General features: G+C 39.8%; 1 protein-coding gene across 1 annotated transcript in view; it reads right to left on the bottom strand.

The window, feature by feature from the left end:
* Nucleotides 1-898: 898 nt before the first annotated feature.
* Nucleotides 899-25,961, bottom strand: part of CFAP61 (cilia and flagella associated protein 61) — a 428,437-nt gene continuing 403,374 nt past the window's right edge. Inside the window, exons 25-26 of the mRNA XM_054574135.1 lie at nt 9,227-9,317; nt 899-1,362 (exon numbers count right to left, since the gene is read on the bottom strand). Of these exons, the coding sequence (XP_054430110.1) occupies nt 1,162-1,362; nt 9,227-9,317 (292 nt within the window). The 3' untranslated portion in view covers nt 899-1,161. The remainder of the gene's footprint in view (nt 1,363-9,226; nt 9,318-25,961) is intronic.

Genomic DNA, 25,961 nt, shown 5'->3' with positions numbered 1-25,961 from the left:
AGAACAATTTTATTTTTGAAAAGTATCAGTTTGATGATAATGGATGTAGAATTCTGTAATGTCAACTATGACTTTTCCTCCTAATAACTGTGTTATCCTTGTAATTGTGCCAACTTTTGCTAACCATTAACATGAATGTAAAAAAAAAAGGACAAGAACTGGAATTGTGTCTATGAAAGCCAATTTTAAGCACTGCTGGTCAAAATTCAATCACAAATAGTGTCACACTATCAATTTAAAAAGATCCAAATAAACGAAAAGAATCTTAGGTGTTTTTTCTGGATCCATATCCAGATCCAGATGTTTTCTAGCAGGCACTTAATTTGCTTTATTTTTCTAGTAGGCACTTAATTTGCTTTATTTATAAGAAAGAGGGTCTCTGACCCATATTACTAGTGACATGTACAAGCCCTCCTCCACCCCCCATGCAAAGCCACAGGGCTAAGGGTCAAAGGAAATCAATTAGATTAATTTTCCACCACTGTTCTCTAGTCTAAAACCCGCACATGAAATTGAAAAAAATGAAAAAAAACAACCCTGCATGAGCCCATGTGTTATATTCTAGTTTTTCACTGCATTTGTCATGACTTGCAATATGAACTAGAAATGCGGGGATTGTGATTGCAGCTTTTTCACACAAAAGTTGACTTAAACTTTCCTACACAGTCAGTCCCTCTGATGTTGCATTACTGAGTTAATTTCTCATCATCAATTTTACTAATATTCCATGTGGGCACACAATTTTCTTTTTTATCACCCAGGATTATTATTGGGTAATCATGTGAATAACTAATCAAATTGGCGGCACAACATTTCAGGAAATGAGGAAATGAAACAGTCACACCCAAAGTAAAAAAAAAACAAAACAAGCAAGTTTTACACAGTCTGATCTTATTTTATTGCTAAAATAAATTATTCTGCCCTGGAACATGTCTGGCATTAGTAAAGCCTGTCCCTGACCCAGAATAGAGATGCACGGCCGTGCGCCACCTACTGGGACAAGAGAAAACGACAGGAGAAAATGCGGAAAAGAAAAGACAAAACCAGGAGACAGTGGTGCTTGGCTGTTAAGCCAGGCTTCAGAGAGGTATCCTACTTAAGCAGAGAGCTTCTAGAGACTACATGTGTAGGAAACTAATAAAGTGAAGATTGTGGCCACAACTAAATGATGCCTTGCCACGCGTACATGGGCAGGTGGTAGTGATTGTATTGCAGGTAGTCAAGGATGCTCTTCTCCACCAGCGTCTTGTATATGGTTTCTTGGAAAACTCTTTTGAGGTATTTCCTGGGCTTCTCGTTCAGGTTAATTTCCTCATCTTCTATCTGACGGGATAACTGTTCTATGGAAGGGAGATTTTCCTCCTGGAAAACACAGCAAGAGGCCAGATACAGAAATTACTTGCATTTAGCCCCACAATAAGAGGGAAGTTTCACTAAAATGAAAAATATAGTGCACAGTTCCTCAAGGATGGTTATTTTTATTCTAGTTTTTATTTTTAACGAGTCTATTTATTTATTTTGAGGGGGCAGAGAAAGAGAGGGAGAGAAGCATCAATATGTGGATGCCTCTCGAGTGCCCCCTACTGGGGACCTGGTCAGCAACCCAGGCATGTGCCCTGACTGAGAATCAAACCTGTGACATTTGGTTCTCAGGCTGCTGCTCAATCCACTGAGCCACACCAGCCAGGCCTTCCTAGTTTCTAGCATTTTCAATTGCAACAAAATATACATGACAAAATCTACCACTTTATTCATTTTTAAGTGTACATTTCAGTGACAGTAAGAACATTTACAGTTTTGTGCAACCATCACCAACATCCATCTCCAGAACATTTTTATCCTCTCGAACTGAAATTCTGCCCCCATTAAACACCAACTCCCCATTCCCCTTCCTCCCAGTTCCTGGCAACCACCATTCTACTTTCTATCTCTATGAATTTGACTACTCTAGGTATCTCATACAAGTGGAATCATATAGTATTTGTCTTTTTGTGATTAGTTTACTTCACTTATCATTACATCTTCAATGTTCACCAAGCATTGTGACTTTAAGCTCTTAATTTTGAGATAAAAATTACCTGTAACCGTGCTTGTTTTAAAAATAAGAAGTGATTAAGTATTTTTACATGAAAATTTTTAGATGGTTTACTTTACTTGGTTAGAATCCCTAAGAAATAGGATTTTAAAACCTTAACATACATTCTTAGTGAAGTCAAATTTCATTGATATCTCTAAAGATAGGGCTCAGGCAGAATAAAGTTACATGAGGTTGAGAATCATGCTGTGCAACTCCCTAGTAAAGTAGGGATTTCGCCAACATTTATTCTAAAAACATTCAAACCTAGAGCAAGTTGACAGAATGGTACAGCTGGTACTTGCGCACACATCTAGATTCTATGGCTAACATTGCACCATATTTGCTTCACCTGCCCAGGTATCTATCTATATGATTGTTATAAAAAGCAGCTCACCAAGGTTTTGGCTTTATGGTTTGTGAACACCAAAGTTTTAGCATAATTGAAAATTACCCAAAAGGAAGAGCCACATGGACTTCTAGTTATATTTATTTGAACTGCCAATAATTCTTTTTATTTTGAACAGAGAAAAGTGGTAACTTGCACAGTTTTACTGGATCATTAATTTATTAATAGTAAGAACTTATAGATAGAAAAATAATGTTCAAACTATATAGAGGCATAGGGAAATTATTACCTGGCTATTTAAGTGAGACACTACTCAGTGTCAGAGATTATGTACACATCAATCAGAAGGACAGTCATAGAGGTCCAGGACTTCTAATCAGCCCAAAAAAGATGGTGAAAGAGAAAAAGGCAACTGATGCCCAGAACTAAATATCATAGGTGCTTAATAATTTTATTGCCACCAGCATGTCCCCAAGGATATATTCTGCAATGTATATGAGTTTTTCTTCTTCCTTAATTTCTGAGGAGAATTGTATCAAACAAAAGCAATAAATGTACAATGATTTTTTTCCCACAATAATTATTAAAGATTTGGGGCTCATGTTACACAATGCTGCTTTGACATTGGGGTAAATAGTGTAAAGTCACAAAATAGAACTTTTAAATTTTCTTAAGACAAACATTTCTCTAGACTGTAAACAACTTTTTGTGCATTTGCATCTTACAGTGTGACCTCTCTCAGGGTGACCATCTCCCCTCTCAAAGTGCTCATCTATGACCAACCTTCTTTACAATGCCACATAAAAATACACGATTCTTTGTATCTGAGTCTTTCATTTAACATAATGTTTAGATGTTCATCCATTTTGTAGAATGTATCAGTATTTCATTTCTTTTTATTGCAGAATAATATTACATTGTATGGATAGACTGTATTATTTATCTATTGATGGACATTTGGGCTGTTTATTATGAATAGTGCTGCTATGAACATTCATGTACTAGTATTCATTTAGATACTTATTTTTCAGTTCTTTGGATATATATACGTAGGAGTGCAATAACTATGTCATATAGTAATTTCACATACACGTTTCTGAGGAATCATCAACCCATTTTCCACAGCAGCTGTACAATTTTACATTCCCAGCAATGTGTGAGGGTTCTAATTTTTCTTCATTCTTGCTAATACTTGCTATTATTACTATTTTTAACTAGAGCCAGCCTAGTGTGTGACGTGGTATTTCATTGTGGTTCTGCTTTGCATTTTCCTAATGATTAATGATGTTAACATCTTTTCATGTAAATGAGCTTACCTCTGGACTCTCAACTTTATTAAATTGATCTCTCTACCTTTATATAATTACCATACTGTCTTGGTTATGGTTGTTTTGTGATGTTTTGAAATTTTACAGAGTATGTCCTTTGACTTTTTTTTTTTAATATCCAAAATTGTTGTGGCTACTTGGAGTCCCTTGCATTTCCACATGAACTGTAAGATTAGGTTTTCCTTCTACAAAAAATTACCATTGGGATTTTGATAAGCTTGCATTGACTCTATAGATTGTTTTTGGGTAGTATTGTTATCTTAACAAATTAAATCTTAAAATCCATGAACACAAATGTCTTTCCATTTATTTAAGTCTTCTTTAGTTTCTTTCAGAAATGTTTTATAGTTTTCAGTGTGCAAATCTTGCATCTCTATGGTGAAATTTATGCCCACATATTTTATTATTCTTGATGCTATTATAAATGGAATTCTTTTTCATTTCATTTTTGGATTATTCATTGCTAATGTAGATAAATGATTATTGTGTGATCTTCTATCCCAGAATTTTGTGGACTTAATTTATTAGCTCTAATGTTATTTTGTGCATTCTGTAGGATTTTCTGTATGTAAGATTATGTCATTGGAGAATATAGGAAAGAAATACGTTCCTTTCCAATGTGGAGCTCTTTTTTTCTTTTTCCTGCCTAATTGCTCTGGCTAGAACTTCTAGGACAATGTCAAATGTGGTGAAAGCAGGCATCCATGTTTTGTTCCAGATCACAGACGTGAAGCTTTCACCCTTTCATTGGTAACTGTGATGTTAGCTGTGGGGTTTTCACATATACGCTTTATTAGGATGGGGCAGTTCCCTTCTATTGTTACACTTCCTAGTGTTTTTACCATGAAAGCATATTTGATTTAGTCAAATGCTTTTTCTCATCAGTTGAGATGGTAGCAGTAACCCCCTTTATTCCATTAATGACTAATTTTCATATGTTGAACCACTCTTACATTCTTGGAGTAAATCTCACTTGGTCATATGACCTTTTAATATGCTGCTCGTTTAGTTTCCTAGTATTCATTTGATGATTTTTGCATCTAAATACATAGGGGATATTGTTCTGAAGTTTTCTTTTCTTTTGATATCTTTGTCTGTCTTTGGTATCAGGGTAATGCTGATATTGCAGAATGAGCTAGGAAATGCTCCTTTCTCCTCTATATTTCTTTAGGAGGAGTTTGAGGAGGATTGGTGTTAATTCTTTAAATATTTGGTAGAATTCACCAGCGAAGCCATCTGGTCTTCAGCTTTTCTTTACTAAGAAGTTTTTGATTATTGATTCAATACCTTCACTTGTTATAGGTTTGTTGAGATTTTCTATTTCTTCTCGACTCAGTTTTTATAGTTGTATGTTTTTAGGAAAATTGTCCATTTCATCTTGGTTATCTAATTGTTTGGCACACAGGTGTTCATAGTATTCTCTCATAATCCTTTTTTACTTCTGTAAGGTTAGTAGTAATGTCCCCATTTTTATTTCTGATTTTAGTACTTTATCTTTTTTCTTAGTTAGTCCGGTTCAAGGTTTGCCAATTTTGTTGATCTTTTCAAAGAACCAACCTCAGTTTTTATCAGTTTTTCTCTGTCATTTTTCTATTTCCTATTTCCCTTATCATCATTAAAATTTTTATTATTCCTTTCCTTTGTTAGCATTGGGTTTTCTTTGACTTCTTTCTAGTTCCTTAAAATATAAAATTAGGTTATTGATTTGAGATCTTTCCTTTTTTAAAATGTAGGCATTTACAGCTATGAATTTTCCTCTGAAAGCTGATTTTGCTGCTTTCCCATAAATTTTGGCATGCTGTGTTTTAATTTTCATTTGTTTCTGTTTTAATATCCCATTAGAGTACTTCCTTGAAATAAAAAACCTGTTGTTTAATTTCCACAAATTTGTGAATTTTTTTCTTTCTGTTTTTATTTCCTAGTTTTACTTAATTGTGGTTAGATAATATACTTTGCATGATTTAAATATTTAAAATTTACTCACAATTATGTTGTGGCCTAACATATGGCCTATCCTAGAGAATGATCTATGTGCACTTGAGAAGAAAGTGCATCTTGCTATTATTGTTGGGTAGAGTGTTCTGTATATATGTGTTAAGTCTAGTTCATTTGCAGTGCTGTTTGAGTCTTTTATTTCCTTATTTATATTCTGATTATTCTATGCATTATTAAAAGTGAGATATTGGCCCTCACTGGTATGGCTCAGTGGACTGAGTGCTGGCCTGGGAACCAAAGAGTCTCCAGTTTGATTCCCATTCAGGGCACAGGCCTTGGTTACAGGACAGATCCTCGGTAGGGGGTGTGAGAGAGGCAACCACACATTAATGTTTCCCTCTCTTTCTCCTTCCCTTCCTCTGTCTCTAAAAATAAATAAAATCTTTTTAAAAAATGAGATATTGAAGTTTCCAGCTATCATTTCTGAACAATTCCTTCCTTCAAGTCTATCAACTTTTGGTTCATATGTCTTGGGGTTCTGTTGTTAGATACAATAAGTTTATAATTGTTATATACTTCTTAAAGGATTTTGAAGAGCAATTTTCACTCCACAACATTTCACTTTGGTGAATAACTCTTTGGCTTCAATCACAGCTAACTGCAGTGTCAATGGATTTCCTTCCTTAACATCCACACACAGATTTGAGATGTGTTATATAATGAGTTCCTTTTTAAAATAAATGACATATAGATTTGAGGAAAGTTATAACAGTCATAAATAATAGTTTTTTATTCCTTTTTCCACATGTGGAAAAAGAGGAAAATTGCTCTGCTAAGCTCTAGGATATCATAGTTAATGGATTTGAATTTCTGAATTTCCCTGAAAACAAGATAGAAACTGAGATGAAATGGGTTCCATCAACTCAGTATTAGAGAAAAGGTATTACTATTATTCTTAAGTGAAGGCTACACTCTCTATTTTCCTAATACTAGACTCTTGATATGAAATTCCTGCATGTGTTTATATGACTGCCATTACCACTGTCAGCCTGTCTCTATCATAACTGTCACCACCACTATTATTTGTGGTGGCCGGCATTTAATAAGAGCCATTCTTCTGTGCCATGTACTTGCACACATCCCTTCCTTTACCCCTTCCACAGCTCTCTGAGGTGGGAACAGCTAGTCCCTGCTCCATGGGAATCTGAGCTAGAGGCAGACACCACTGCATGTACTACCTATTCCTGTGGCCTTTCCTACCTGACAAAAGCAAATGTGGAAAACATAACAATCCGCAGTGGAGGCTTTTCTTCCAGAAGCTTTACTTTCTGGAAATCTAAAAAACCCACAGGAATGGTTGGGGAGCCCTTACTGTCTCTTCCACAAATGCCATGGCCACTGCTGTCCACACTGTTCATTTATGGGGAACTGACCCACAACAGATGTCTGTTCACTGGTAAAGGTTGACAGTTCTCAGTGAGTGCCATGAAAAGTAAATTACTGGGTTTGACAGTTTACTTGGAAAAGTAAAGGCAAAGCTTCCCTTTTTAAGCTTGACACCTAACCCCTTGGCCTTGTGCAAAATGTTAACAGAGAAGCTCATATCTGGGCTTTAGAGAATATGGGCACAGAGTTTTGATGGAGTAACTAGAAAACTAATGAATTATTATGAGGCAGAAGTGAGCTGTAGATTACATTCTGAGAGGCAGGAGGGTATCCGAGTCATTAAACGGAGTTCAGGAAACATCAGGCTTTCAACTGAGACTCTTTTTTTTTTTTTTTTTTTAAATTAATTTATTTACTTTTTAAATACATTTGTCTCTGCCTTCCCCCCACCTCTTTCCCTTGCCCCCTCCCACCTTCCCTCCCTTAGCTCTTCCCCTTTGGTTTTGTCCATGAGTCCTTGCTATATGTTCCTTGACTTTCCCCTTCCTTTCCCTTTCCCTGCCCCCCCCCCCTTCCCTCTTGTCTCTGTTGATTTCTTTTCCTTTCAGTGCTGCTGGTCATATTTTCCTTGCTTCTTTGCATTGTTGGTTAGGTTCCGCTTATAGGTGAGATCATATGGTATTTGTCTTTCGCCCCCTGGCTTATTTCGCTTAGCATGATGCTCTCCAGTTCCATCCATGCTGTCGCAAAGTTTAGTACTTCTTTTTTCTTTCTGCTGCGTAGTATTCCATTGTGTATATGTACCATAATTTTTTGATCCAGTCATCTACTGATGGGCATTTAGGTTGCTTCCAACACTTGGCTATTGTAAATTGTGCTGCTATGAACATTGGGGTGCATAGGTTCTTTTGTATTGGCGTTTTGGTGTTCTCAACTGAGACTCTTATTTCAATTGGACCTGACTTCCTTAGAGCCTCAGGATGAAGTACAGGGAACTGCTTCACCTGTAGTCACAGTCCCCTCTACTTCTCTCATGTACATTTACCTGCCAGCTTCCTACCTATATGGATCCTAAAGGCAACTGAGTTTGATTTAAATTTTAAACCCATTTTTCTCGACCTGAATCTGCTTCAGATTGGTAAAAGAATGTCAGTTTTCTAGCTTGGATCTCAGGAATAAAACTGAAAGGGATGGGTTGGGTGGAATGGGCATTGAAGAGAAAATATGAAGACACATAGTTGGGCCCCGTATGGGCCAGTGCCTGTGTTCCTGACTTTGGAGTAAGAGATCTTTGAGTTTGAAGCCTGCTGGCTACTGACTAGTTGTGTAACTGATGACAGGTCACTTAGAATCTTTCAGCTTCACCTTTCTCATTGGTAAAGTGCAGATGATAACAGTCCCTCCAACCACCTGAGAAGGTTCTTGTTAGGATGACAACAGAGATGCAGGACTTGCTCATTTAGGCAGAAAACAAGGTGGAAGCTTAGTTGTGCTTCAGCTGGTGTCTGAGTGAAGCAAGGGATAGCCTATGACGGATATTTGACCACTTTTTGAGCACAGATGTTAACTTTACCCAACTCCAGTAAGTACTCTAGTGTTGAAAGAAATAATTCAAAGTTTCACAAATATTTTACTATTTACATTGCAGAGTCAAATTTCTTGCTGAACAGTGAGACTTTGGGATGTGTAGCTTAACTTCCCATTAATTCTGTACTGCTCTGGGAAAGAAGTTTCGGTTATAAAAGAAGTGTGTTTGGACATCTGATGACTTCTCTTTACATGTTCAAACAACACATGCACACAAATGTTTAGTGAATAGCTTGTTGGAAACTAAAGGAATGCAGTCTTCATTCTTGAGGACAAGCAGATATAACTCATGACCAACTTCCATCAACACTGTTAGGTGATATTGAAAATACGATTATTTGTGAAAAGAGAAAAAGATATTTGCCCCTCATAAAAAGATTTAAATAATCCACTCTCCCTGAATATCACATTCATGTTTACACACTCTGTAGTTTGTTTATATGAAGTACAGTTAGTTTTAAAATAAAACCATAAAGTGGGAATGTAGGGAAAAGTCTAAATGATCAACAACTATAAACTGTTTATAATTTGCAAGGAACAACCCACATATCCATTAATCACTCTTACCTCCTTAGAGGTTAAGATTTGGCGTAACTCTTTCCTGAGATCAATAAAACGATCGTGAAAGAGGGCTATACACCAGGGTTCCGTGAAGAAGCTAGAGAGAAAAGAAAAGATTCAGTTAGCTGGAAACCCTCTCATTACCACTAATAAGGTATTTACCTGCTTTTTTGCCTTTATAAATTACAGTCCTGGCCCCACTGCAATCGTTTGCTCATAAAATGCTTCGTGGAATAGCCTGACCAATCAATTTTTTAAATGGATGTTCCTGATGTAAGGCCAGGTTCCATAATTACATTCAAAGTGGTTTAATTCAGAGCTGGGGCAAGACCCAGTGAAGAATCCTGATTTTATCAGCATTTAAAAGCCTGAAGACTTGTAAAGAACGGTGTCTCCATTATCTGCTCTCGTTTGAGAAAAACAGATTGCAGGATTAACTGAACTGCTGCATAAACAAATTAAATTTGGGTAGACAATAACACAAATGTTGTTTATAATTAAGGTTTCTGGATTAATAATGACCAGAAGAACAGGCCACCTCCATGTTGCAACATGTTCTTCATACAATTGTACTGATGCTTAATTTAATCTCTTTTAGGAGAGCAGCTCTTTTAGTGTTTATATTTACTAACTTTTCACTGAAAACTGTTTGAATAAATGCTTTCTTTCATGGAGAACAATATGGCCATCCTTATTTACAGATGATTGCTGAAGATTGAATGCATTTTTTTAATAACCAATAACATTTATTAAACTTGTACTTTATTTTAATGCTAGTGTCTTGGAATAGGACACTTTGCTTCTTCAGGGTTGGAGACACACTGATTACATGGGTTCCACTCTTGCTGTATGTGAGTCTGTCATTTCTATTACTGTTAATGGATGTTATGTGTGTGCACTGGAGAAGAAAAAGCTGGCACCCATGCAGATGGGCACCTTCTGTTTTCTGAGGCTTAAAGTTAATTCTTGGGGAAGGAGCTAATGAGTCTCAGGGACTACTGAGGCATTAAAAGACAAATCTAATGTCAAGAGTCTGTGCTATGATCAGCATGGATTTAACTATATCAATTATTGCCTATCATCAATTCACTTGACCAGAATATGACCCACTTTCATGTTTAACTATCTACTTTGTTGTTCAGGTCATATATTCATCCAACTATTAATTCTACTAATATTTACTCCATCCCCATTATGTGCTCAACACTGTTCTGGGTCCTATAGAAACAGCAGGGACCAAAACAGACAAACATCCCTTATAGTTAAGCAACAAATAGGTAAATATATAGAATGTTAGAGAATAGAACTGATTAGGAGAACACATAAATCAGGAAAGGGCAGGAGGAGGCCAAAGAAAGGCTAAGTCACCTAAGACAGGGCTTAGTGAGTAAATTCCTGAGGGAAGGGAGAGTGAACCAGGTGGATATTGGGATAAGAGGCTTCTGCAGAGAAGGAACAGCGGGTGCAAGGATATATCCAGACCACTTAGGGAGGTGAGGTGGATATAAACAAAGGGGGAGTGGTAGGAGATAAGCTCAGGAAGGTGATGAGCAGGAAGGATGCTCCTAGAGGCAGGGGTATAGTCAGGTCTGTTGTGTAATTGCTCCATGGCTGTCTAGCTCAGCATTTGCCTGCAACAGGCATCCTATAGAGAGATGTTCATGGAATGAAGACTAAATGAATGAATTAATGAATGAATATTGCACTATATATATTCTACATACTTGACCTTGATTGGTCTTTCATTAATGTAGAATAAAATTGTGCCAAATAAGTAGGTAACAAAACTCTACAAAATACCCTAAGATGGAAAACTCAAGGGAAAATCAGGGAAGCTGTGTGTGAAACTAGGGTTTAAGGATGGTCTTTCTGAGCCCTACAGCATGGAAAGCCTAGGGTGTCAGAAGGGCACCTAATGGAATAGAGGACTGCTCACCTCTGGAGTTATTCGAGGCCACTGAATTCTGAATGAATGCAGTCAAATCAATGGGAGCTCTAGCTAAAGGGTTTGTGGCCTCTAAAAACCCTGGCCAACATCCAACATCTAATTTCTGGAGTAAAGTCACTGGTGCAGGGCTGGCCGCCTCAGGAGGGATCAGCTAAGTAGGAGGATGTTTTGACCCATCTCAGATGGTAGCTTCTTAGACCAAAATATCAACAATATCTGAAGTCCAGACACTTAAGCACAGTTTTGCCATGATGGTGCCTGCCTCTTAGGTCTAAAAGCTTCTGGAGAAGCTTCACGGAACTGTGGATGTGCAAATCCGGAAACTATCATAATTCCTACATTAGAAACGAATGCACCCTCTTAAATTTGTTGCCATCTTTCCTTGGTTACTGAGATTCCCTACTGAGTGGTTCCACGCACCATCAGGAGTTCTTACTCTCTTCTTTTGGTGGTCGACAGCCACATCCTTCTAGGTGGCGTAAGTTCTGCCTCTCTGCTTTCCTCATCCAGCCCAATTCTGTTGCAACAACCCAGGTGCTATTCAGGTGGTTTTTATGCCTACTGCCTGCAGAACCCTCGCCTCTATTGTCTGCTTCAACGAGGGCATTCTGGGGGAACCCTTCTTCCCTTAGGGTCACACTGCTGCTCACCCTGGGCTCTGGCCCGCCATCCACTGCTCACATTTGCATAGCCTCCATTCACAAAGCCAAAAAGATCGCTAGAGAAGTCAGTGGCCCTTAATCCTCTGAAAATATCGATATAACTGCTAAACATTTTTGCATAGTGCTTGAGGGGAGGGGAAAGGATGAGGAAGTTGGATGTATTTCAAATTCTTTCTTTTGTTGACACTGAAACTCTCCACTGCCTCTTATACCAGCATCCAGAACACATGGCAGCTTGGTCTTTGACAACCCCTATTCTCATCACAGGATGTTGAATGCCTTGCCCAGTGGCCTAGCAGACTCAAAATTGTGTTCCTTTCACACACCCCCACCACTGCCTCCTGTGGAAAATCATTTTGGGATTCTTGTCCAGAAAGTCACAGTTTCTTCAGCCAAGTGCTACTAATATTCCTAGAATTTGTAAGTGGCAGGTATTTTTGTATTTCTGAAATAGAAAGAGGGCTATAGAGCTCTATCTGGATTTTTTGTTTGTTTGTTTCTAAAGAAAGAACTCTTGGGTTCCAATAAAACCAGGAGTGATAATGAAAAAATACTCTTGAAACCAAACCAACTAGTGGACTTCTGAAAGCTTGTTTTCAACTTTATTGCAGTTGCAGTGGTAGTTCCTTAGAGACAATTTCCATAGGGTCGAGAAATGATAGATGATAATGCTCCCATACCTGGGAGAGCTGGTGCACCACCCAGAGGAGCATGTAGGTTACTTGCCCTACCTGGAGAGCAGTTTCTGCACATCTATCTGCAACATCAGATTGCTCACAGACTGCCCCAGGGAGCAAGTTAAATATGTATAAAGTGAAGTAGCTGCAAATTTGTAGGGTGGCTGTTAGATGTAAAGTGTTGTGGATACAGGTGAAAAGGAATCGTTTCTTCTGATTAAGAAAAAAAATTGTACCCAAAACCTACATAGTGAAGAATCTTACTTGCAAGGTCCTTCTCCAGTTCTTACAGGAACTACTTATTTTTGTAGTGATTTTTAAGTATATTTTATTGATTATGCTATTACAGTTGTCCCATTTTTTTCTCCCCTTTCTCCCCCTCTGCCCTGTACATCCCTTCCCTCCAGCAGCACCCACCCTTAGTTCATGTCCATGGCTCATACATATAAATTCTTTGGCTTCTCCATTTCCTATACTATTCTTAACCTCCCCGTCTATTTTGTGCCTATCAATTATACTTCTTAATCTCTGTACCTTCTCCCCCATTCTCCCCCTTCCCCTCCCCACTGATACTCTCCTTGTGATCTCCATTTCTGTGATTCTGTTCCTGTCCTAGTCGTTTGCTTAGTTTGTTTGTGTTCTTGGTTGTTTTTTTTTTAGGTTCAGTTGTTGATAGTTTTGAGTTTATTGTCATTTTACCCTTTATAGTTTTTTATTATCTTCTTTTTCTTAGATAAGTCCCTTTAATGTTTCATATAATAAGGACTTAGTGATGATGAACGCCTTTAACGTTACCTTATCTGGGAAGCACTTTATCTGCCCTTCCATTCTAAATGACAGCTTCGCTGGATAGAGTAATCTTGGATGTAGGTCCTTGCCTTTCATGACTTTGAATACTTCTTGCCAGTCCCTTCTAGCCTGTCAGGTTTCTTGTGAGAAATCAGCTGATAGTCTTATGGGAACTCTTTTGTAGGTAACTTCTTTCCTCTTACTGCTTTTAAGATTTTTCTCCTTATCTTTTTAAAGTATATATATTTTATTGATTATGCTATTACAGTTGTCCCATTATTTTTCCTCCCCTTTATTCCCCTCTACCCTACACCACACCACCCCCCAACAACCCCCCTCTTAGTTCATGTCCATGGGTTGTACATATAAGTACTTTGGCTTCTCCATTTCCTATACTATTCTTAACCTCCCTCTGTCTATTTTGTACCAAGTATTTATGCTGCTTATTCTCTGTATTTTTTCCCCCATTTTCTTTCCCCTCCCACTCCCCTCTGTTTTACTATTTATAGTTTTTGATCTTTTTCTTAGACAGGTCCCTTTAACATTTCATATAATAAGGGCTTGGTGATGATGAACTCCTTTAGCTTTACCTTATCTGGGAAGCACTTTATTTGCCCTTCCATTCTAGATAATAGCTTTACTGGATAGAGTAATCTTGGACTGCCATAAAACTGAACTGTATGGAAGGCCAACAACCAAGGAGTTAAAGAAGAAACATTCATCCAAACTAGTAGGAGGGGCAGAGGTGAGCAGTTGGGGCAGAGAGGATTACTGGAAAATTATCTGCCAGTCTCACAGGAGACTCCACTGGAAGGGCCTATGCAGTCCTAGAATGTACACAAGCCAATCCACCCAGGAATCATCACCAGAAGGATGCAATTTGCTGTGGATAGCAGGAGAAGTGACTAAAAATGGGGCAAGAGCTGAGCCCAGACTGGGGATTAGGATTAATCTAATTACTAATTAGATTAATTAGTAATCTAATTAATCTTGGTCCTTGCTTTTCATGACTTTGAATACTTCTTTCCCATCCCTTCTTGTCTGCAAGGTTTCTTTTGAGAAATCAGCTGATGGTCTTATAGGAACTCCTTTGGAGGTAACTATCTCCTTTTCTCTTGCTGCTTTTAAGATTCTCTCCTTATCTTTAATCTTGGGTAACTTAATTATGACGTGCCTTGGTGTGGGCTTCCTTGGATCCCACTTCTTTGGGACTCTGTGAGCTTCCCAGATCCCCTGGAAGTCTATTTCTTTGGCCAGATTGGGGAAGTTCTCCTTTATTATTCTTTCAAATAGGTTTTCAATTTCTTGCTCTTCCTCTTCTCCTTCTGGCACCCCTATGATTCAGATATTGGATCACTTAAAGTTGTCCCAGAGGTTCCTGCACCTCTCCTCGTTTTTTTGAATTCTTGTTTCTTCATTCTGTTCTGGTTGAATGTTTATCTCTTCTTTCTGCTCCAAATCATTGATTTGAGTCATGGTTTCCTTCCTTTTACTGTTGGTTCCCTGTATATTTTTCTTCATTTCATGTTGCATAGCCTTTCCTTTTTCCTCTATTTTGCGACCATACTCAACCAATTCAGTGAGCATCCAGATAACCAGTGGTTTGAATTGTGCATCTGATAGGTTGGCTACCTCTTCATGGCTTAGTTCTATTTTTGGACCTTTGATATGTTCTTTCATTTGGGCCATATTTCTTTTTCTTGGCATGCCTTGGAAATAGTTGGAAAAGGCGGAGCCTTAAGTATTTGCCAGGGCAGGGCAACCCAGGTCACTGAGTTGTGACACTGTATGTGGGGGTGGTGTCTGAAAGGGAACAATGCCACTTGCTTGGCTCTCGGCTGGCTTTCAGTCACTTCTCCGGATACCTAAGAGCAAATTGGGCCCTTCTGGTGATGACTCCCGGGTGGGTGGATTTGTGTATGTTCTAGGATCCTGTGGGTCTCTCCAATGGACTCTCTGGTGAGGTTGGGAGTGTCTCCCATTGCGGCAACCCCTACAGGTTTTTTATCTCCAGAGGTTTTGAGGCTTCCTTTTCTTGCACTGGAACCCTGGATTGTGGGATCTTTCTTGCTCCCCAGCTCTTTCTCTGGTTTATCCACACACAAATGTGCGACCACCCAGTCTGCCCGCCACTGCCTTACCTGCCCGGTCCTCCAGCTGCCGTCTTGCTGCACATCCTCCCCACCCCGGCTGTCCGTCTCTGGCCCTCCTACTGGTCTGGATTAATGTTTCTTCCTTAACTCCTTGGTTGCTGGACTTCCATACAGTTCAATCTTCTGGCAGTTCTGGTTATTTTTTGTTTTTAAATTTGTTGTTGTCCTTCTTTTGGTTGTGTGAGGAGGCAAAGTGTATCTACCTACACCTCCATCTTGGCTGGAACTGATTTTCTCTTTATCTATAATTTGGCTAATTTAATTATGATGTGTCTTGGTGTGTTCATATTCAGGTCCAAATTATTTGGGATTCTGAGCTTTCTGGTCTTGTATGTCTATTTTCTTCATAGGTTGGGGAAGTTTCCCTTCATTATTTGTTCAAATAAGTTTTCAATTTTTTGTTCTTCCTCTTCTTCTTCTGGGACCGCTATAATTCCCATGTTGGAGCTTTGAAAGGTGTCCCAGAGGTTCCTCAGCCTCTCCTCATTTTTCGGAATTCTTGTTTCTTCATTCTGTTCTGGGTGAATGTTTCTTTCTTTCTTTGTTCCAAATCATTGATTTGAGTCCCAGTTTCCTTCCCTTCCCAGGTTGGTTCCTTGTATATTTTCCTCTATGTCACTTGTATTGACTTCATTTCTTCCTCTATTTTGTGGCCATACTCAACCATTTCTGAGAACATTCAGATTACCAGTGTTTTGAACTCTGCGTCTGATAGGTTGTCCATCTCCTCATCAGTAAGTTCTTTTTCTGGAGTTATGACCTGTTCTTTCATTTGGGCCATATTTCTTTGTCTCAGCACTACTGTTACATTGTAAGGGGTGGAGCCTTAGGTATTTGCCAGGGCAGAGCCACCTACTTCGCTGCATTGTGGCCCTGTATGTGGGAGAGGGGTCAGAGAGAGAACAATGTCACTTGATCCCTGGCTCAGCTCTTGCCCCATTTTTAGTCACTTCTCCTGCTACCCACAGCAAATTGCATCCTTCTGGTGGTCATTCCTGGGTGGGTTGGCTTGTGTACATTCTAGGACCCCATAGGCCCTTCCAGTGGAGTCTCCTGTGAGACTGGCAGTTTCTCCCACCACCACAACACTCACACGTTTTTACAGCCAGAGGTTTTAAGGCTTTATTCCTCCATACTGGAACCCTGGGTTGCTCAGTTTGCCTCATTCCCGTTGTTCCTCCCAGTTTATCCTCATGAGAATGTGGGACTGCTAGGTCTGCCAGCCGCTGCCTTGCCACACATCCTCTCTGCCCCATCTGCTCATTTCTGCCCCTCCTACTAGTTTGGATGAATGTTTCTTCTTTAACTCCTTGGTTGCTGGACTTCCATACAGTTCAGTTTTCTGGCGGTTCTTTTTTTTTTCTTTAGTTGGTTATTATCCTTCTTTTGGTTGTGCAAGGAAGTGAAATGCATCTACCTACTCCTCCATCTTGGCCGGAAGCTATGGTAGTAATTTTTAAAGGGCTTGTCAGATGACTTCAGAGCGGCCACTGTAATAAGGCCACCCGTGCCAGGCTGTGGCCCTTGGTCATTCACCACTCTCAACCCCCAAGTAGCTTGGCCTCTGTCCATAATTCATTTTCATACTCCCTGAGACCTTTTTTGGTTCTGGAAAATTAACTTTTTGAAAAAATTAATAGATTTTATTTTCAGAGCAGTAAAGATTTCCCACATACTCCCCTTTTCCCTCAGTTTCCCAATATCTTGCATTAGTGTGACACATTTGTTATAATTCATGAACCAATATCAATAAATTATTCTTAACTAGAGTCTGCAGTTTATACTGGGAATCATTTGTTGTGTTGCACATTCTATGGTTTTTGACAAATATTTCATGTTATGTACCCACCACTACAGGACCATACAGAAGAGTTTCTCTGCCTTAAAATTCCCCTGTGCCTCCCTTCCTCCCTCTGAATCCCTGGAAAATTATTATTTTAGGAAATTACTTTTATTAGAGAAAAAGGGATGTATAACAATTTTATGAAATATTTTAATAACCATATGGTTTTCCTAGTATTTCTCTCAGGAATGGAGTAGTATTCTCCTCCCACAAAACACTATGCCTCTTGAACTTGCCAGCAGCCCCTGAGACCAACAACTATGTGGCTTGAGACTTTAGTTTTCCAAGGTCCTGGATTTGAGAATTAGTTTAGGATGAAAGATACTTGAGTTTCTATTTTCTATAATGTGCAGGGGACTATGCTTTTAGGGACCATTTTAAAATGTAGGCATTATAATTTACCTGCTAAAAATCCATGTGCTTTAGTTACCAAACCAAACACATGTGTGAAACTGGGGTGAGGTTTGTTCACTGGGAATTTCAGAACAAGATTCAGTCTGGATAAGGAGGAAGCAGCATCTGGAGCATTCTAGTTGACAAACCCTAATCAGACAGCACCTCTCAGGTGGGCAAGGATTCCAAAAGCAGGGCAATGAGGATGGGCTTCTTCTAGCAGGTGCTGATGTACTTTATTCAGTAATAGGCAAATTTAATCCCATTATTTAAAAAAAGAAATGGGGGCATTATATTTCTTTTTCGGTTCTGCATGGGAAACACAACACTAGTCTTGATGGCAAATGGCACCCCACTGAGCATTTCCCACCCTGGCCACTTCAGCTAGTTGGGCAGTGGAATTCTGGAAAGCCATGGGCAGCTCCCTTTCCACACTAGTTGTGGGTTGCTAGTAGGGGTAGAGTGTGTCTACCACTCTCTTCCTCACTGGGTCTGGGACTGGGATGCTCTAGGCTGGAGGGAGCTGACTGGGGCAGCCTCACGGCCCACCCTCAGAGTCTGCAGGTAGCTGAGACTTCTCCCCGCATACACGATGCACCCTGGCTGCCTGCTGTTCCCTTTGCTGCCTCCCACAGGAGTCTCACCCCTCCCATCCCTGAAATACCTTGCCCTATGAACTTCCTGTAGTCTCTGAAGCCCAGAGGACCCTTTTCGAAGTTTTTGTCTTCCCCAGTGCCATCCATTGTTCAAGTCCAACACAAACCTCCTTCTTGAGGCTAACCCCTGTCTGAGGGCTTCCACTCACTTTTTCTGCACCTTTTTCACTGCATGGGGCACTTCTGTCCTTGCAGGAAAGTTAACCTGGTGCATGTCTTGTTTTCTTGCACACGGTGCACTCTGGCTCCCCATAGCATACAGCACAGGGCTGGTCCTCTTGAGACTGAAGGAGCAGGTGGGGCCCCTGCTCCTGAAGAGACCTGCAGGTGAGTGCAGGGGCCAGACTTGGCTGTTCTCCCTCCTGTCCATAGAGAACTTTTGTACAAGCTGCAGCTTAGGGTGGGTGAGAGGGCTTTAGAAGGAAGGACCCCTGTGTGCTTCCTCTAAATCATCCTAGAAACAAGGCAGCCTTCATTATTAAAATTAGAAAAGCTTTGAATTTAACCAAATTTATTTTGCAGTTGATTACAATATTGAGTCAAATTAGGTGATCTCCTTTTGATATAAGGATGTTAGAAAGAAGATTTATTTTAAGAAAAGTTTTAGCTCTAGCTTTTTTCTCTCCTCAAACTGAATGACTTCTGTGCTTTGGTTTCCTTCCTTCTTCATAGAAAGAAGAGGAACATCTAAAGTCCTTGCCATGGACTTTAAGATGCCATGCCCTTGCCACAGCCAGGGCCAGGTCGGCATTAATGGCAGGATGATCAGCATTAGGGAGGAGGTTTCAGAAAACTGTTATTTCCATGAATATTGCAATTTAAAAAACTAGAAAATATTAACTTCTTTCCCAATTAATATTCAAAAAAGGAAGACTAACTGCTACCACTAAGTAATATACATAGCTGGTCACCTAGAAAACTTTAGGGGAGAATGTCAGGTAAGAACACAGGAACAATGGGATTTCTAAGTGGCTATGTAGATTTGAGTATTAATATCACAAAAATCATTTCTATACAGCTGTGAGAAAAAGTTTACCCAAATTCTCCAGAGCCTAAACAGAAGACATCATGGTCTCTGTTCAGTTTGCCAATGACCAACCTGGTTTATTTGGGGGACTTAAACTCTTCACCACTTTTGCAATAATATACTTTTCTTAGAAACCCCAGGAAATGTTGACTCATAGAACGGAATTAACCATTTCTGATTGATATGGTCCAGTCATTAAACAATGGATCAGACTTCTCCAGAGCTCCCCCTCATCTAGTCATTCAGCCTATTTTATCGATAAAATCATACAGCCTGGGAGGGGGTCTGGTAACTAGCTTACCCATTGGTCATTCTGAAGCTGAGAAAAACAAATCTATAAGACACACAAAGAAGCTGCATTCATTGGCCTCAGAAAACTGTACAGTATATCTAATGGAAAAGTGGGTAAATGGTGTTGTTATTTCAAATATTGGATCTTAACTCCAAGGCCATGGCCCTCTGGTGGGTCAGTAAGAAAGGAGAGTTGCAGGAGTAAGGCTGCATTCCTCAGCATCCAAATAGTTCAACTGGAAATTGCTAAACTACTCAACTATTAGGAAAAAGGAGGTGGGTGGGCAGTGGGGAGAAACATCTTTCTCCAAGATTTTTTGTTTTAAATGAAAAGCATTCTAGTTTTCTTCTGGTGTGATAAAGGTTAGTTTTTGCTCTTAGACCCATTAAGGGGATCCTCAGCTGCCACTGATACCTGCACAGAGATTTGCTAGAGCTGGAAACTTCCCTGAGTTGTCTGTTCTCCTGGTGGGGATAGCAGCTGGGTGGCCTGTAGACTTTCCTCTGAGAATGAGGTTCTCATTGTACATGCCCTTTCTTGTACCTACAGCATCTTAGATTCACAGCAGAGGACAGGCAGTTATCCTGTAATGCCTGACTGTAGGTTATGCTTAATGAGGAGTCTCAACCTTATGGTATGATTGGCTGCTATGACTTCTCTCTCTCATTTACATTCTGATACACAGAAGACAGGAAGTGACAAGCATCATGGTATGTAATCAAGAGGCCAGGTATGACCTACAGATGTGTTTGCTTTGGCCTGAGCAACATTTGGAAATTGGATTTCTGGCCTTTCTTGAAAAATCACATTTGGCAATGCTGGGCCTCATTGCTGTGTGACAGCAATCAGCTCGACTGATGCCCCCTGTGGTTCATCACTGTCATCTCCCAGCCTACACAGTCCACAGTGGACATCTGGATGTGCCACGCCCAGTTAAAGGACTTGGATGAGATAGAGGCAGGTTTATAAACACATTTTTCTGAAGCCACCTGTCCCATATCCCTTTTTTCTTCTGGCATGTGTGTTAAGAACACATATATAATGCCCTATCTTCCTTTCTCCTTCCATCTATCAACCTGTCCATTTATCCCTCCCTCCCTCCAACCTAATAGGTTCAGTGAGGCATTTCAAAACCCTGTTTCTTTATTCTCAAGGTCCACTTTCCTTTGGTTCGCTGTTCTCTGCTGCTCAGTCTACCCCTCAATGAATACTCTTTCATTGCCCCTTGTGTTTCCACAAGGACTTTTCTCTTACTTCTTTTCTCTGTCCCGGGTATCTTCCATAGCTTCTGACTTCAGTGGCAAACTGGCAAGGAAAGGGAAGACCCTAGGAGGCCATTCTCTGCCATTAAATCATTATGTGCCAGATACTTTACTGGCATGGAGGGAACCACCCCCAAAAGGTTGAAGTGTTAAAAAAGCTTATGCAAGCACAGCAACAAAGGGCTGCAAGGCGTACAATTTGGCAAGGCTGAAGGTGAGAAAGCATGACTCAGAGAGAATGAAATTGTGGTCCAGTTGACCTCAGTTCTTTGTCCTTTCTGTCACTGTATTCTCTTGTACCATACTTCAGTTACCTTGGGAATCCATCAATTTTTGCAAGGACTACATTTTGATTATTTCAAAAATTTTCTTCTGATTAATTTGCTGGGTTTTTTAAAAATTGAAATAACTACTTCTATCACAGATTTGATGTGCTTGTTACATTTTTCCTTATTCTTATTGAAATGATGCCATAATTAAATAAGATGTATGGTATAGCCTAAGGAATCTTTCGTATCACCTGGTGGATGATTACTACACTCTGGGACACATTTTTTTAAAAAACTGAATTGTATACTTTATTTTTTAATATTTTCTAAAATTTATTGATTTGAGAGAGAAAGAACCATCGATTTGTTGTTCCACTTATATATGAATTCATTGACTGATTCTTGTGTGTGCCCTGACTGGGAATTGAGCCCCTTTCCTTGGCACATGGGGACTACGCTCTAACCAGCTGAGCTACCTGACCAGGGCCCAGGACTCATTTTTTTTCTTTGCTGCTGGAGCTGCTGTTGTATTAATCTAGAGACACAAATCCACAGACACTGTGCTAAATAATTTCTGTGCACTATCTCACTTCATCTTAATTCCAGTTCTCTAAAGTGGGACTGGCTGGCTCAATTTAAGAAAACAGATTCAGAAAAGTTAAATGACTTGCCCAAGGTTACTTAACAAGTGACTGAACTGGGTCTTAACCATAATTTTGTGTGACCTGAAAGTTTATGCTCTAACAACTTCACAACCAAATCTCATTTCCTTATGCTCATTCCTTAGTGTTTCTAGCAACTTTCTGAATCAACTCAGATTCCTTGGTATACACTGCATTAGCTAAGATTAGGTCTGACTGCTGTTCGAGAAAATTTCAAAATAACAGTGGCTTTTAAAAGGCATAGATGTACCAGTCTGCATTCCCACCAACAGTGGACTAGGGTTCCCTTTTCCCCACAGCCTCGCCAGCACCTGTTGTTTGTTGATCTGTTTATGATGGCCATTCTGACCGGTGTGAGGTGGTACCTCATGGTGGTTTTGATCTGCATTTCTCTGATGGCTAGTGATGCCGAGCATCCTTTCAAATGCCTCTGGGCCCTCTGTATGTCCTCCTTGGAAAAGCATCTGCTCAGGTCCTTTGCCCATTTTTTGATTGGATCATTTGTCTTCTTGGAGTGGAGTCGAGTGAGTTCTTTATATATCTTGGAGATCAAACCTCTATCTGATTTTTCATTAGCGAATATATATTCCCATATGGTTGGCTCCCTTTTCATGTTGCTGATGTTTTATTTAGCCTTGCAGAAGCTTCTTATTTTGATGAGGTCCCACTTGTTTATTCTTTCCTTTATGTCCCTTGCTTTAGGAGACATATCAGTGAAAAAATTGCTGCGTGGGATATCTGAGAGTTTCCTGCCAATGTTCTCCTCTAGGACTTTGATGGTGTTGCGACTTATATTTAAGTCTTTTATCCATCTTGAGTTTATTTTTGTGTATGGTGTCAGCTGATGATCCAATTTCAATTTTTTGCATGTAGCCGTCCAGCTCTCCCAACAGCATTTGTTGAAGAGGCTGTTATTGCTCCATTTTATGCTTCTGCCCCCTTTGTCAAATATTAGATGTCCATAGAGACCTGGTCTTATTTCTGGGCTTTCTATTCTGTTCCACTGGTCTATGGGTCTGTTCTTGTGCCAGTACCAGATTGTTTTGAGTATAGTGGCTTTGTAGTAGAGCAGCCACTGTGGAAAGCAGTGTGGAATTTCCTCAAAAAACTGAAAATGGAACTGCCTTTTGATCCAGTGATTCCCCGGCTGGGGCTATACCCTAAGAACACCAAAATGCCAATACAAAAGAACCTATGCGCCCCAATGTTCATAGCAGCACAATTTACAATAGCCAAGTGTTGGAAGCAACCTAAATGCCCATCAGTAGATGACTGGATCAAAAAATTATGGTACATATACACAATGGAATACTACGCAGCAGAAAGAAAAAAAGAACTACTACACTTCGCGACAGCATGGATGGAACTGGAGAGCATCATGCTAAGAGAAATAAGCCAGGGGGCGAAAGACAAATACCATATGATCTCACCTATAAGCAGAACCTAACCAACAATGCAAAGATGCAAGGAAAATATGACCAGCAACACTGAAAGGAAAAGAAATCAACAGAGACAAGAGGGAAGGAGGAGGGGGGCAGGGAAAGGGAAGGGAAGGGGAAAGTCAAGGAACATATAGCAAGGACTCATGGACAAAACCAAAGGGGAAGAGCTGAGGGAGGGAAGGAGGGTGGGGACAAGGGAAAGTGGTGGGGGGTAGGCAGAGACAAATGTATTTAATAAATAAATAAATAAATAAATAAATAAAATTAAAAGGCATAGATGTAGTTTTCTCTCATATAAAGGAAGTCCAGGTATGGTGTCTAGGATTGGCATGGTGGTTCCATGGACATCAGAACACAGTACTTTCCATAGGACTTTTGGCCTCATGATGCAAAATGGGCACTCGACTTCAGTCATCAATTGCATGTCGTGTATGGAGAAAGAGAAAAAAAGGGCTCTTCCCTCTCTTTTAGGGAGATTTCCTAAAAGTCTCATACAACACTTTACTTATATCTTACTGGCCAAAATTTGGTCACATGGCTTCCTTGGCTGTAGTGAAGACTGCGAATCATTATATTTATTTTAGGTACAATATAACACCCTACAAATCATAATTCTGTTTCTGAAGAAGAGAGAATGGATGTTCTGTCTACTATGATGTCCAATAAACTTCATAGCATCTACTTTTTACAAAAACCTATTCTTAAAGTTAAATTTACAAAAATTGGGAGAATGTATTTAGTTGAAGTTACCAGAGCTTAATATCTATCATTTTATATTCAAGCCTATTCCAAAATTAAACATTATAGGGGAAAACACACATAAATATTTTCCATATGTAACAGTCACCTTGAAGCCCCAGTGTCCTTGGAGTTCTATACTGGCCTGAGCAGGCTTTAACACAGAGAATAACAAGGAGCAATTTATGTCCACACTGTAAAGTTGCATTCTGGTCATTTTATTCTGCCATGTAAGAAAGTTGATTAGTGCATTTCAATATAACTTTCAAAAATAAGAATAAGAACCAATAAGTATTTCCAGCTAACCTTACGTTTGTTTGGAAATTAAATTACATGTTTTTGGGGCAGAGGAATTTACTCAGAGATGCCACATATCACTCGAGCAGATGCAGCCCTGTGACACACTGTGACAAAACAACCTTGAAGGCTGAAATGGAAGTTTAATTATAAATATTTCCTGTCCACCTTGAGTTGGCCAGAATCTCTACTCAATTTATTGCTTTGAGGCAGATCAAGAAAGGTAAGATCAATGATTTCTAAAGCAAAACTAACTAGTTATTTGATAAACAATTGTAATTGCCACCAGCTAGAGGGCTAGATAATAGAAAAACAAGTATCCTCTGAATAAAATCTGGCTATGATTTTGCTGCCACAGTCTAGAACTGGACTAAACAGACAATGGATGTTTACTGCTCACTGGCACGAAAACCAAAACGTCGATCTCTGGCAGAAGTCAGCCATCTTCTGAATAGATTGAAAATAGCCCTTCTCTTGCTGTTGGTCAGCCCACGGATTTACAGAGGCAGCATCTGTCCAGTTACCCTGGTGTACCAGGGACCCAGAAGCTTACACTGCTTAGAGCCTGGTGTCCCCCAGAGCACTGGGAGCCCTGTCCCACTATAGAGGTGCGGGGAGACACTCCCTGAAACAGCTTTCTTTGCTCAGGAAATGAGGCTGCTGTCTGCCAGAGGCCACTTGGACTGGCCTGTTTCTTTGTCTGTGAGCTGGACACACCAAGAACTGTCTACAGAGGGAGGCGCCGAGCAGTGCCCAGACCCTAGCATCAGCACCCTGAGGTGGGGAGTTTGTGCTCTCTCTAAGCAGAAGCTTTTCTCAGGTTCTTTGTGTCTGTGAGGATCCCACATCACGGTTGTGCTGAATTGGTGTCAGCTCATGCAGAAGACAGAGTGCAGACTGCCTGTCCCCCACTGCCACCAGAGTCCCGTGGTTTCAGAAACACTATTCTTAGAGAATCATATGCCTTCTGTGCATTTGATTTTCTGAGTCCCAGACAGAGCCTAGCAAAACCTGTGCTTCACCTTAGGAAATGGAATACATTTATCTTATGAACCGTACAAATCTAGCCAATGATAACATTATCCTCCTTGCTTTGACCTTTAAGGAACTCAAAGCTAACTGTGTGAATTTACTAAATAAAGGCCTGTGTCCAAACACATGGTCTTTCCACTTCAGCTCAGCTTCATGTTGCTGTCCTGCCTTAATTTCCCATTTACTGATGACTTTTTCTTTTTCTCTTAGCGCTGCCACTTGTTAGTTTATATAATCTGAGCTGGTTAGCTTTAGCTGCTGCCAGCCTCCATCTTCATGTCTGTAAAGTCGGGATAAGGATGGTCCTTACCTCAGAGTTACTCTCAGAATTCAAAGAGACACTCCAGGAACAAAGTTTGGCATGGGACTCAGTTTGTATTGTGTTATTATTAATATTATTATTGTTGATTTTCTTAGGTATCTTGCTGTAAACTATCTCAAATTCTTTCTGGTATGAATCGGGGACTAAATACATTATTAAACACTTATTGTTTGCAGTTTAAATCAAGCCTTTTTTTTTAGCATAACTGCAATTTTTTCTCCTCAGCAACTGCTTTTCCTACCTTCAAGGGTGTCTGTACAAACCAATTTAGCTGCAG

Source organism: Pteronotus mesoamericanus, unplaced genomic scaffold, assembly GCF_021234165.1.
Source record: "Pteronotus mesoamericanus isolate MK-2021 breed Mesoamerican mustached bat unplaced genomic scaffold, CSHL_Meso_final contig_25, whole genome shotgun sequence".
Classification (NCBI taxonomy): Eukaryota; Metazoa; Chordata; class Mammalia; order Chiroptera; family Mormoopidae; genus Pteronotus; species Pteronotus mesoamericanus.
Note: the sequence above shows the minus strand (reverse complement) of the source record. Positions and strands in the feature narration are given on the sequence as shown.